The sequence below is a fragment of the Aspergillus tubingensis genome (genome assembly GCF_013340325.1).
Source record: "Aspergillus tubingensis WU-2223L DNA, scaffold_3, whole genome shotgun sequence".
In the NCBI taxonomy this organism is placed as follows: domain Eukaryota; kingdom Fungi; phylum Ascomycota; class Eurotiomycetes; order Eurotiales; family Aspergillaceae; genus Aspergillus; species Aspergillus tubingensis.
The window spans coordinates 261,035-272,935 of record NW_023336277.1 but is presented as its reverse complement, the minus strand read 5'-3'; the positions used below and the strand labels follow the sequence as shown (position 1 = coordinate 272,935).

General features: G+C 49.1%; 6 protein-coding genes and 1 non-coding gene across 7 annotated transcripts; 3 read left to right on the top strand and 4 right to left on the bottom strand.

The window, feature by feature from the left end:
* Positions 1-430: 430 nt before the first annotated feature.
* On the bottom strand, positions 431-501 carry AtWU_t30. The gene has a single exon. It is a non-coding gene; the product is annotated as a tRNA-His (tRNA).
* A 688-nt stretch (positions 502-1,189) lies between these two features.
* On the top strand, positions 1,190-2,288 carry AtWU_01310 (glycoside hydrolase family 16 protein; the record flags this gene model as incomplete). The annotated part of the gene is made up of 2 exons (XM_035496424.1): positions 1,190-1,561; positions 1,638-2,288. 2 exons carry the CDS (start codon positions 1,190-1,192, stop codon positions 2,286-2,288), a joined length of 1,023 nt encoding a protein of 340 aa, XP_035352317.1.
* Positions 2,289-2,767: 479 nt separating this feature from the next.
* Positions 2,768-4,849, bottom strand: AtWU_01309 (C6 zinc finger domain protein; the record flags this gene model as incomplete). The annotated part of the gene is made up of 6 exons (XM_035496423.1): positions 2,768-3,065; positions 3,146-3,846; positions 3,901-4,457; positions 4,517-4,545; positions 4,600-4,694; positions 4,754-4,849. The coding sequence occupies 6 exons, from the start codon at positions 4,847-4,849 to the stop codon at positions 2,768-2,770; spliced, it is 1,776 nt and encodes a 591-aa protein (XP_035352316.1).
* Positions 4,850-5,428: 579 nt separating this feature from the next.
* On the top strand, positions 5,429-6,914 carry AtWU_01308 (LPS glycosyltransferase; the record flags this gene model as incomplete). The annotated part of the gene is made up of 4 exons (XM_035496422.1): positions 5,429-5,740; positions 5,794-5,937; positions 5,991-6,070; positions 6,119-6,914. The coding sequence occupies 4 exons, from the start codon at positions 5,429-5,431 to the stop codon at positions 6,912-6,914; spliced, it is 1,332 nt and encodes a 443-aa protein (XP_035352315.1).
* A 417-nt stretch (positions 6,915-7,331) lies between these two features.
* AtWU_01307 (uncharacterized protein) lies at positions 7,332-7,673 on the bottom strand (the record flags this gene model as incomplete). Its single annotated transcript, XM_035496421.1, has 2 exons — positions 7,332-7,347; positions 7,408-7,673. 2 exons carry the CDS (start codon positions 7,671-7,673, stop codon positions 7,332-7,334), a joined length of 282 nt encoding a protein of 93 aa, XP_035352314.1.
* A 1,562-nt stretch (positions 7,674-9,235) lies between these two features.
* On the top strand, positions 9,236-10,183 carry AtWU_01306 (PLP-dependent cysteine synthase family protein; the record flags this gene model as incomplete). The annotated part of the gene is made up of 1 exon (XM_035496420.1): positions 9,236-10,183. One exon carries the CDS (start codon positions 9,236-9,238, stop codon positions 10,181-10,183), a length of 948 nt encoding a protein of 315 aa, XP_035352313.1.
* A 550-nt stretch (positions 10,184-10,733) lies between these two features.
* AtWU_01305 (alcohol dehydrogenase GroES-like domain family protein) lies at positions 10,734-11,797 on the bottom strand (the record flags this gene model as incomplete). The annotated part of the gene is made up of 3 exons (XM_035496419.1): positions 10,734-10,937; positions 10,999-11,245; positions 11,319-11,797. The coding sequence occupies 3 exons, from the start codon at positions 11,795-11,797 to the stop codon at positions 10,734-10,736; spliced, it is 930 nt and encodes a 309-aa protein (XP_035352312.1).
* Between the last annotated feature and the right edge of the window lie 104 nt (positions 11,798-11,901).

The window sequence follows — 11,901 nt, the reverse complement described above, 5'->3', positions numbered from 1 at the left end:
TACGGTTTTGAGAGAGTAAGAGTTGAATTGGTGGAAAAACTGGGGAAGAGATTTTTCAGGGGTGAGACTTGTTTGCCTAAGATAGTCAATTGACAGATTGATTGGTTAGTCCTATTATATTCCTGTCGAAACCCCACTACCTAGTGCTTTTGGTCGTTATGCAGACTTTCAACGACTAAGATATCGGTTGTATCTTATCTCGTGAATTACCATAGAAAATTATAATTCTTTTTCTAGCGCTACCGTGCGTGTGTATAGATAAAGAAATAATACAGATAAAATGGTTGCGGCAGCTGCGGGATTCAAACCAGGTTTATTTTATTATAGATATGGATAACGTTAAGGGTCTTTACTAAGATGTCTCATTAGTATCAGCCAAAAAGGTTACCACTACACTAGCGTAGCCACCAAAAAATTATTTTACTTGTATTGGCGCTGCCCGGAATCGAACCGGGGCTGGCACGGCCACAACGTGACGTCATACCACTAGACCACAGCACCTGTTGTTGTGAGAGCTGTCTCCGAAAAGTGATATATGTGGGAAAGAGTCTTCTTGGAGTTGGGTTAGTTGTTGGGCCGAGGTTGAGGTGATCTCCAGTGGGCCAGTGTTTAAGTTACATGCTAACATTGGCTGGAGCGGCCACTTTCGCATTGGCTCGCTGTCTTATAGTTGGCTTCATTATCTCCGTTCGTGGTTCGCTCACTTTAAGTTCTTGAGGACTTGACGGCTGGATTTCAGGGACATATGAGAGTCTGACTAATCGGGAAATCGCAGCTGTCTCGGGCTATTATTCGCTAGGTCCAAATCAAGTTCCACAATATAATGACAAAGCGGGATAATCTAGCCCGTTTTGTTCTCCATAGTGTCCACCACAATGACCTGACTACACTTGAGTCTGAAAGCACTAAAAGCAACCCACAAGCCACCTCTCGAGTATCATGATTGAACGAGATTTATTGGGAGGCTGGGAGCAGGGCTTTGAAGCTGTGGTGTTGTTGCATCAAGTTGGCGAGATTATACGAGGTACTAAAGCACCGTGTTACTGGGGAATATATATTTTACACTCGGCCATGAGTACATTGCATATAGCTTCATCTGCGTCAGAAATCCAACAATAAACTTACTCACATACTAGTGTCCACACCAATACCTCAAAAGATCAATTTCCCAGCTCACCGCTTCCTAGAAATGTCACCCATACTAAAATATACCGCCGCGCTCCTCCCCACACTCCCCTATACCCTTGCGCAGACCTACACCAACTGCAACCCTCTAGAAAAGACCTGCTCGTCCGACACAGGCTCAACACAAAGCACACTACACTACAACTTCGTCGAGAGCTCATCAACACTCGCAGAATGGACGATCCTCTCAGGCAACCCAACCATCAGCTCCGAGGGCGTCGAACTCACAATCAACCAGCAGGGTGACGCACCCACAATTGAAACGCCATATTACATCTTCTTCGGCGAAGTCAGCGTCGTTATGAAAGCGTCCGCCGGCACGGGCATAATCAGCAGTATAGTTCTAGAGTCAGATGATCTCGACGAAGTCGACTGGGTAAATACCACTACCACCACCACACATTGTACCCAGGACACCCTCAGCTAAATTTATACCTCCTTCTGCGAATCAGGAAGTCCTAGGAAGCTACACAACCGAACTCCAAACCGACTACTTCGGCAAAGGCGACTCCTCCACGTCCAACCGCTGGACCTGGGAGCCCATCGACGACCCCCAATTTAATTTTCACAACTACACCTTAACTTGGACCCCAGAGTCTCTAACGTGGAGTATCGACGGCACAGCCACGCGCACACTTTCCTACTCCGACGCCGCGAACGGGACCCGCTACCCGCAGACTCCCATGCAGGTCAGAATTGGGATCTGGGCTGGCGGCGATCCGGATAATAACCAGGGGACGATTGATTGGGCGGGTGGGGAGACCGATTACTCCCAGGCGCCGTTTACTATGGTTGTGAGGAGTGTGGATATCGTTAATTATTATCCGGCGGAGAGCTATACGTATAGTGACAAGAGTGGAAGCTTTGAGAGTATTGTGATGCAGGGGGGAAAAGTTTCGAGTCTGCCGGCTTCTGCTGATGCCTCTGGCTCCGGGTCCGGATCTACTACAACGGCGGGTGTTGCGCCTGCGACTGCTTCGATTCAGTGGGCTGGAGCGTCGAGGCCGGGTTGCATCCAGTTAAACGTCCCGGTGCTGGGATTTTCGGTGTCGATTTGGGGCTTGTGCATATTATTTCTTGCCCCGAGGGTTCTGGCAATATAAAGGTAATAGCAGCCTTGATACGGAGCTTTACCGCGCGTGGTATACCTGGACGAGATATGATGTCATGAATAGCTGGTAGATGATAGATGAGGAACTTGCAAAGGACTGGTCATAGCTGTACTATATAAAAAGTGGTGATGGGAGTCTCGCTCTGCTTCACGGACGCTAATATTTGCATCATAACTCCAAGTTTATGGCAGGATACTTAACAACTAAGCAGGAGTTTTGCACAGCACATTATTTGATTTTCTGAATCAACAGGAGCCCAGGATATCCTCCAGAGCTCATTGGCACCGTATCCCCTGGAAATCCATTATTGCCTGTCGGGCGGCCAGCCCAACAAGTCTTGTTATAGTTTTGTCTGTGCTGGACGGTGCGGATTCTTATACATTTTCACACTATACATCAGTCACGAACCTGTTTCCCTCACGGGAATCATGGCAGGGTGTAGCTCATGAACATAAACCACACCTAATATATCATAGAAATGTAGATGAGTGATAATATGCGTGGTTCCTAGTCATACTTGCTTGTCGAGCTGCAGTTTCCCTATCGACAGCACACTGAGCAAGCCGCTTCAGCTCAAGGATAAACTCCTGCGCAAAGGTGATCTTCCCAACGTAGCATGCAGGGTCCCTTGGTCTCTTCTTAGCAGCAATAAGATCCGAAATTAGACCCATGAGGTTCATGTCTTCGATGGATTCGGGATGAAGGGGGTGTGAGAGGACATTGCAAAATAGATTTATGGCGGTTTGGATGAAGTAGGTTAGACAGAAACTGGTATTGGATATTAGCATACCTATTGGCGTGGGTCATTCGGCCAAAGGCGGGAGACTAAATGACAGGGGAAAACACACAGAAGGTTCTGCGGACCCAGCTCCACACGGTGGAAGACAAATGTCCGGAGAAAGGCTCGACTCGCGGTCACGGAGATCGCAAGGCTCGAGGAAGTATTTTGAGTATCTTGATTCCCGATCCACGAGGCGCACCTGCTGCTGGCTTGGTGAATCATAAGCAAGCAATGGTGGTATTGCAAGTGAAAGACCGAGAACCGCATATCGGTGTTTTGAAGCACCAGGTCATGTTCAGCGGGTATCAGCGTGGGTCGATTTGGTAGCGGTAAGCTATCCTTCCACTTCTCCAAGTCCTGATCTAGGTTCCGGATTGTGCGGAAGAGATCTGTATTTGACTGTCGTAGGGCCTCGGGGGAGTATAGCCCGCGGTAAATGCAAGACTGGATGCGCGCCAGGCAGACGTATGCGTCAAGGTAAGCATTTGTGATGCTTGCAGGGTCATTGGCGTTTTCGAAGAGGGAAGGCGCTGGATCACATTCAGAGTCTTCGAGTCGTGGGGGAAGGCCAGTTAGCAGGGTCAAGCCTTTGTCACAAACGTAGGCTATGCGGAATAAACGTCGTGCGTGGATATTGACTGCTAGAGGGGTAGCTCCCGCATGATCAGGAGATAAATTCAGCCTTAGTTGGTATATCAACCGGGCCACCGTTGTCAGTAGGTGATCGATGGTTGAAAAGTCTGCTGCAAGCCCCTGGCAGCACAAAGACTGGGGGTTTAGAGTTAATCTCCGTTGGACATTATATTAGAAAGGTCGACTCACAAGCATGAGAACAGCTTGCAGCCCATCCAGTGTTGCAGCTCCCTTGATAATCTCTGGCACAAGGCGATATGCCTCACGAGCATATCTAACGCTTGATTTCAACGCACCGTCCTCGTCCCCATGCACCACAGATAACGCAAGCGAGTAAAAAGCAAATATCGCGGCCCTGGCGCAGCTCAAACAAGGCGATCCTGTTGATAGCTGTCCATAATATGCTGCATGAATAGTGTGAGTTACCAGCGAGGGGTCAAGGATGGGGAAGAAAAGGCTGAATTCAGAAGCTTGATACTTCTGGATCTCTACGTATAAGTGGTTCTGGTCAGGCAGTAGAGACGGTGGATCAGCAGAGTCTAGCCACCTGGGAGCCTCGGAGATTGGATAATGAGCGACTGTAAGCTCTCTCCCAGTACATGCGGTTATCCATTGCAAGCCGCTTGCCGAGAAGATGGGCGTGCCATCGAACGTGCATACATTCCCCCAGTGGCGGCCCGCAAACGGGTCATTGTAGCCAACGGCCGGAGTCCACGCCGTGATTGTAGGATTTGCGCTTGCGAGGCCTCATTTAGATGAAATTACTCAGCAAGTAAAGAAGTAGTTTACTAAGGGCAATACATACACTTAAGTCTGCTACCTTCTTGCTTTATACTGGCGAAGACAACAGGGTTAGTCTAATTCGACTTGGGCGCTAATATTGCCCACCTTGAAGAGCCCCCGGGGCTAGACCTGGAAAAGGTACATTGTAGATCATGACAGGCGCACCAGTCACACTTTGGTGTTGCCCGATCACAGGCGATCTAAATAGTTGTGTGGTTAGATTAGTGTATGTGTCTAGGTCCAGGGTGGGTGTTCTCACCTTCCTAACATGGCAAACATCGCACGCCCGGGTTGGACGGCCTCGTCGCCTCTGCACCGGCGCAACCCGGAGTATCCCTGCCTGACCCGAGGACATGAGCTCATTGATGTTTTTATGAATATGAGAAAAAGATTAAGGGTCTTTGAGGTGGAACCGAGCATGAAGCTTGGACCAGCGAGGTGCGCGATATGCCACGTGACGCTGTGGCCGGACGCACAATGGTCTGGCACGTGACAGGCTTCATGATTGTCCTAGGGCAGAATATGAACACCCAAGTCTCAATAAAACTGGTTCCAATGAGTAATACTTATCAATTTGCGCAATGAAGTTAGTTAGAGGGATCAATTACTACCAATAATATAGTCTGTTGCCATATCTGTAGAGGAAAAAGTCTGGGTCATGTGAAAGTTCATGCGAGGCTGAGGCCTCTGGTTCTCCTCTTTCTTTGCCCGCCATTTCCTTCAATGGTTCACAATGGTGTCAGCATGTTTCCCCGCTTGGGACATCCGGATGTGATCATTCGATGCTTGGGGTGCGTAATGTATGCTTAGCGGTGGGTGTCGGCGAATGAAATCGCCTCATTAAGCGCCGGTCATGCAAGTCCATCACGATAGGCTTCCGGCTATCAGTTCATCCCCACCTAGCTTGCAGGCTTCACAGTTTGGTCATCACAGTATGAAAGGAACTCCTCGGTCGGAGTTATCGATTTTGGGGGTCGTCTTCTTCCTCTACCCCCTCTCTCCCGGCCATGTCCTTGCACGGCTCACTATGGGCGCGCTGAAATTGAACCTGCCCAGCTCTCCTTCAATCCAAGTATTCAAAAGGAATCGGCAAAGGAAATTGCTCTATGCAGGGTTATCGCTTGTGTTTATCCTCGTGTTGTGGGGTACATTATTGATAAGTTCTGGTGAACGGTATGCTGGGTTGCAGGCGCTGCGTTCAGCAGACGGATTAAGTCTGGCAACAATCACAAACGAAACATTAGGGGTGAGCTCTCATCCCAGACCATAGAGTATGTCCAAGTTCTAATCAAGACTTAGTTTGAAAGGATTTTCTGTATCAACCTCCCCGGTCGACCTGATAAACGGGATGCAATCACACTAGGCTCATCAGTCACGCAGTTCCGCGTGGACTGGATTGATGGCGTATCCTCTGAAGATATGAGCCCAAAGGCCTATCCGCCAGTAAGTATCATTTTGCTAATATGCCTCATACTATCTACTAAGTCTTTCTCCAGCGATATGACGAGCCCGATAGGCCTCGCATGTTAGCCGGTGAAATCGGCAGCTGGCGAGCACACCTAAACGCAATGCAACGGTAATCACATCTCCACCAAAAGTCAGACACAAAACTGACTTCAATTAGCATCGTCTCAGAGCGCATTACTAGTGCTCTAATACTCGAAGACGACGTCGACTGGGATGTGACTCTGAAAAACCAACTCCAAGAATTTGCGCTCGGAACCCTAGCCCTCCAAGCCGAATCCCACCCCAAGACCACGCCCTACGGGGACGACTGGGACATCCTCTGGCTCGGCCACTGCGGAACAAAATGCCAAAAGAAAACCCCTTTCTACATACTAAAGAATGACCCAACATCTATCCCCGTCTACGGCCTCCCACAATACTGGGCCGGGCCAGCTGTCCACGAACTCGTCGACAACATCAAACACAACCGCATTATCTGCAAAACCTCACTGGCAGTCTGCTCTAGCGCATATGCCGTATCGTTCAACGCAGCACAGAAAATACTCGCAGCGTTGTCTGTTTTACCCGATGACGAGAGCATGCCGCCTGGTCAGAGTGTCGTGTACGATGTCATGTTGGGGAGATTATGCGAGACCGGATACTTGAGGTGTATTTCGTCACATCCTTCGCTTTTCGGGAACTGGAAGGGCGCGGGGTTACCCTCGAAGGGGTCGGATATCCAGTATAAGTATGATGGACCGAGGGAGCAGAAGACGTTCGAGGGGGCGAGTTTCCAGGGGTTGGTTTATAGTACTATGTTTAATTTGGGGGCTTTGCTGGATGGGGAAAGGGTGGTGGTGTCCAATGTTAATGATGTTATGAAGCCGAAGTTGGATCTGAAGAAGGTGAGGAGGATTGAGGGGGGGTTACATGTGTTGGATTATGAGGAGATGGTGTTGAGTCGTGTAGGATAGATTATTGACATTTTTGGGAATGTTCCTTTATCATACGAAGTACATGAGCTATATTAGATAATTAGAGGCATTGTTCACATGCTGTGGTGCTGTTTGATTGCTGCGTGTGAAATGGGACAAACAACAACAGAAGTCCCTGGCTCTTGTTTGCCATGGCCTTGTGTCCCTGAACGTGCCATCCGTATTCCTTTGATGACAAGTGATATATGCCAGGATATGTCGGATGTCTCAAATCATGCTACATGCATACGACAACATCTCCCCCTTCGTTTACGTCCATAACCGCACCAGAATTTCTCATTTCTCAATGAGTACGTATCATTATGATATCACGACCATGGTATATACACAAAAACTTCAATCATATCCAACATGACTTAATGCAATAAAGTCACTTCGCTCGAATGGTTGCACGAATCAATCATCTGCGGAACTATTCGATAACAGTCAGTTGAATCCTTTCAGAATGAGACCATAGAACATCATCGCATACCTCGAGTTGTAGTCCGTCAGGGCTTTAGAAACGGCCGGGACCTCCGTGAGGGCCACCGGGGCCGCCAGGACCGCCGTGGGGACCACCAGGGCCGCCGTGGCCGCCGCCGTGAGGGCCTCCGTGGCCACCAGGACCTTCATGAGGACCACCGAATCCTCCAGGGCCACCAGGACCGCCGGGACCGCCATGAGGGCCACCAGGGCCACCGCCGTGAGGGCCGCCAGGACCTCCAGGACCGCCCTGAGGACCGCCGTGGGGGCCTTCATGGCCGCCAGGGCCGTGCTGGTTCTCGTGGTGGTGGTGGAAAAGACCCATGTTTATTGTTTGTAGGAAGAAAGGTTTGAGGTGTTTGTTTAAAAAAAAGTGTATGGCTTGTAGATGTTGTTAAGAATGAGTGAGGGGTCTGCGAGAGATCGTGGGGGATCTTATACTCGTGGCCCCCTGGGAGGCGCCATTAGGCATGTGGAGACCACATAGGGTCTGCGATCCAGCGAAGAGGAATAAGAGATAATTTTGGGTGCAAATGACGCTCATTGAGGGGTCTTTTCCCCAGTTCGGATATTGCATCTGACGACATAGCCTTCGAAGGAAACGATGTTGCCTATGGCCGATGTGGATTTATCGCCGAGCTAATCGGACTATGACGCTAGTGAACCTTCAAGGCATCGCTCTATTCGCCTGCGATGCTATAGTACCATGGGTTACGCCAGGAGCAGCATGGCTCAGATCTCGTCGTCGCCCCGTAAGGGGGCAATGGGGAAGATCCCGATCCAGAGATGATGGACATCATGAAACTTTGATGACATGGCCGTACGCGTTCACTGCATTACGATGCGAGTCACGCAAGACTCATTCGAGGTTTTGTGAAGTCTGGACAAATGTCCACTACAAAGCCCTATGGTCACGGTGAGCTTGGTTGCCACAAGTGGATGAAAAAGCGTACGTACTTCGACCCACTCCTGCTCAGCACAGGGCTGGCTAGTGCCCTCAATAGGAGGCGCCAAGCGGGGGCATACGAAAATCATGGCCTCAGCCACAGCGCTGAGAGAGTCGTGGCTCGCTTCATTGAGTCATAATGACCGTTATGGGTTGATCAGCGGCCTGGGGAAGTCTCGCTGAATTGTTGTTGTGGCTGATATCCGATTCAGATGCACGCGGTCGAGATGATTCGGCCTGGCCTTCCGATTTCGGCATGAACCGGCCCGGGTCTGGATGACTCAGCGGGATCGGGCGCCATTGCCAAGCCACACTAAGACTTTGCCAAGCGTTGGCATTTTCCTACCGGCAAACAATGCAAACACCCCTCGCTGTTCTGTTTCTTGTGAACAGAACATAACTCAATTGTTACGAGGGGTAGATGTTAGATCGATTTATCGATCTTCGACTATGGGATGAAGAAAGCACAATATTGGTCTCGTATGTAGCCCGGTTAGGAAGGAATTTGTTTGATATCGGTCCTTCCTATCTCCGACACCATGGCTGCCGTGTTACTTTCGGCAAGTGGCCACTAGCTAGTCCTCAAGAGCACACTTCTACATCTTGGAGTTACTTTCATGAGACATCGCCTGAACATCTCTTGAAGACAAACAATTTGATCCGCGGAGAAAGAAGGTTCATTCGGAAACGGATGTTCATTCTAATTGACTCACATCGACAACAGCCCCGCCAAACCAAGCTTCATTACTAATGGAAAGCCAGTTACTAATCGCGCCATAAGTAGACCCTTACAGAGCTGCACAGATATCAGGATGAATGTATATGAAATCTTCTTCGTTCTGTTTGGACCCTGAACTTGTCAGCCCGCGCGGAAACCTCATAGCACAGAATCATGCCTTCTCCGCCTCCTCCCGTGGACTCAGGACTGGACGCAATTGGGAACACTCCAGTTGTTCGCCTCCGCAATGTCGTCCCAGCAGATCACGCAAATGTCTACCTGAAACTTGAATCCCTCAATCCAACAGGCTCATACAAAGACCGCATGGCTAGATCCATCATTGAAGAAGCCGAGCGTCGTGGCACGCTGAAGCCTGGTATGACAGTCGTCGAAGCTACTGGTGGCAGCACTGGCTCTTCCCTTGCCTTCATCTGTTCAGTGAAGGGTTACCGGTTTCGAGTGGTTTCATCGAATGCCTTTGCAGTTGAGAAGCTGCGCACTATGAGCGCACTGGGCGCCACCCTTGAGATTGTCCATAGCGAGACTGGAGCAATCACGGCGGATCTTATTCCCTCCATGGTGCGTCGTGCGCGAGAGATCGCACAAGAAGATGGCCATTACCTTGCTGATCAGTTCAATAATGGTGATGCCCTGCCTGGTTATGAAACTCTTGGGGAGGAATTGGCAGCACAGTTCCCGGGTGGTATTGATGCCTTCTGCGGTACAGTTGGAGGTGCCGGCATGGTTATGGGAGTATCACGCGTTCTGAAGTCAAAGTGGCCGGATACGCGAGTTGTAGTCCTCGAACCGGCTTCTTCTCCTGTCATTACTGAAGGGCGCACTGGATCCCATAGCGTCGAGGGAATCGGTATTGGTTTTGTGCCGCCACATCTGGACTCTAAGCTGTATGATGAAGCACGAGGAATCTCAGAGGCAGAAGGTCGTGCTATGTGCAGGCGGTTGGCTCGTGAGGAAGGTTTACTGGTTGGAACATCGACTGGTCTTAATGTTGTCGCGGCCATTGCGCTTGCCAAAGAACTGGGTCCGGGCAAGACGGTGGTTACCGTCGCCGTGGATACGGGCCTGAAGTATATGAACGGAAACCTCCTTGCGGATGCTTGAGGTATTCAAAATTTTATCTGAATAATTGCTCTTGATGATATTATAGGCTTTACTGCCACCTTAATAAGAAGATTATCTCTTTCTGCCTGTTATTTTGTGTTAGTTGATATAAATGACTGACTTTAGAAACTCCGTAAACATGAGTGGCCACCATGTGTTCAAAATCGATTATCGGTCTTGCTTTCTTGACATTACCCATTTAGATGTAATTATGGACCTTCTTCCTCCGACTATTTATCGGCTCTCTGCGCTCATTCTTCCCAGGTTCAGCTTTCGTCTCGTATCACATAATGCTATTTCCATGGGGCAAGTTGGATCTGTATCAATATACAGTCTACACAGAAAATGACTTACTCAGACCGGCTAGTGTTTCAATGTTATTGAATACGCTTGATAATCCACTTTTAAATCATAAAGCTAATCTGGAAGACCGATCTTGCAAGCAACCCATCCCGAATTTCCCTGCGAGATAGGCCTCCTCGGTTCCCGCTCAACTTCTCCTATTTACCACCATCGCCTTCCACTTGTCCTTCATATCCATCAATTCAATTCAAGGGTACTGGTCGTCCGTATCAGTTTCCTTAAAAAACCCAACAGGAGTCGAAAGCAACCATCTTGTGAACAGATCCATCGGCGCCTCACGCATAGTTTCGAAGCTATAAATGCGGCTGTGCGCCACAACCAACTTCCCATTGTGCATATGAGCCTGCAGAATCCGAGCATGCGACGGTATCATAAACGAAACCATGAGGACCTATCATCGGTGTCAGTGATCAGCAAATTCAATATCTATCACAGGGGGTTTAGAAACATACAGGCACCATCCCTTCCGAATCTATTTCATCTTGCTCCAGACGGGTGCGCATCGTCTGAAGTATGCCCAGCAGCTCAAATCGCATCATAGAGTCCTCAGGACATCGTTCTTGGCACCAATGTTGAGTGATCATGACGATATACGGGTACCTATCATCTATACATTCGAAAAAGCGATTCACCGTGTACAGATATTGTCCGAGCTTGTCATAAATGTTGGATGTCTGGGCGTACAATTTGTCGGTTGTGCTGGTGCATTCATAAACAGATTAGAGCCATGGGATTATTTGAATGTATTATTGGGCTAGTACAAAGTACTCACATGGACGGATACCAGATCCCAATATGCGTCAAAGTAGCGGGCACAGCATAGTAGCGATGAGTTCGTGGAGCGAGATGGATCCATCTTTCTAGCTTGATGGCAATTTCTTTCAAGCGGAAGGGCGGATATGACTCGCACGAGTCTTTCTTGATAGTTGCGTAGTCTTTAATAGTGTAGCAGGAGTCTTCACGCTTGTCTATCGTGGTGTAGGGGTGAGGGTCGATGGGATAGGTGTGCAAAGCTTCGATTGGAAGAGGTTCGAAGAGGAGGGGAGTAGTTGAAGATTTACCCTTTCCATGGTGTTTGGCCTCGAGATCCAGGGGCAGCAGAACTATGTTGTTTGCATCGCAAAAAGAAGGGGATATGAAGTTGAGGACGTTTCGACCTTCTAGCCTCTCCATTATCTTTCTGACGCTTTTTAGGGTGCGGGATTCATCATTCGGGTTGGGTGGCATCTCGGGTGGCTGATCGGTCTGCATGTTTGACAGCTTGCGATACGTGCAGTAGGTATTGGATGAGAGATCATGCTGAGATGAGTAGCGTTGCTTTTCATCGTGTATATTTGGCGTGAAGTGAATGTATT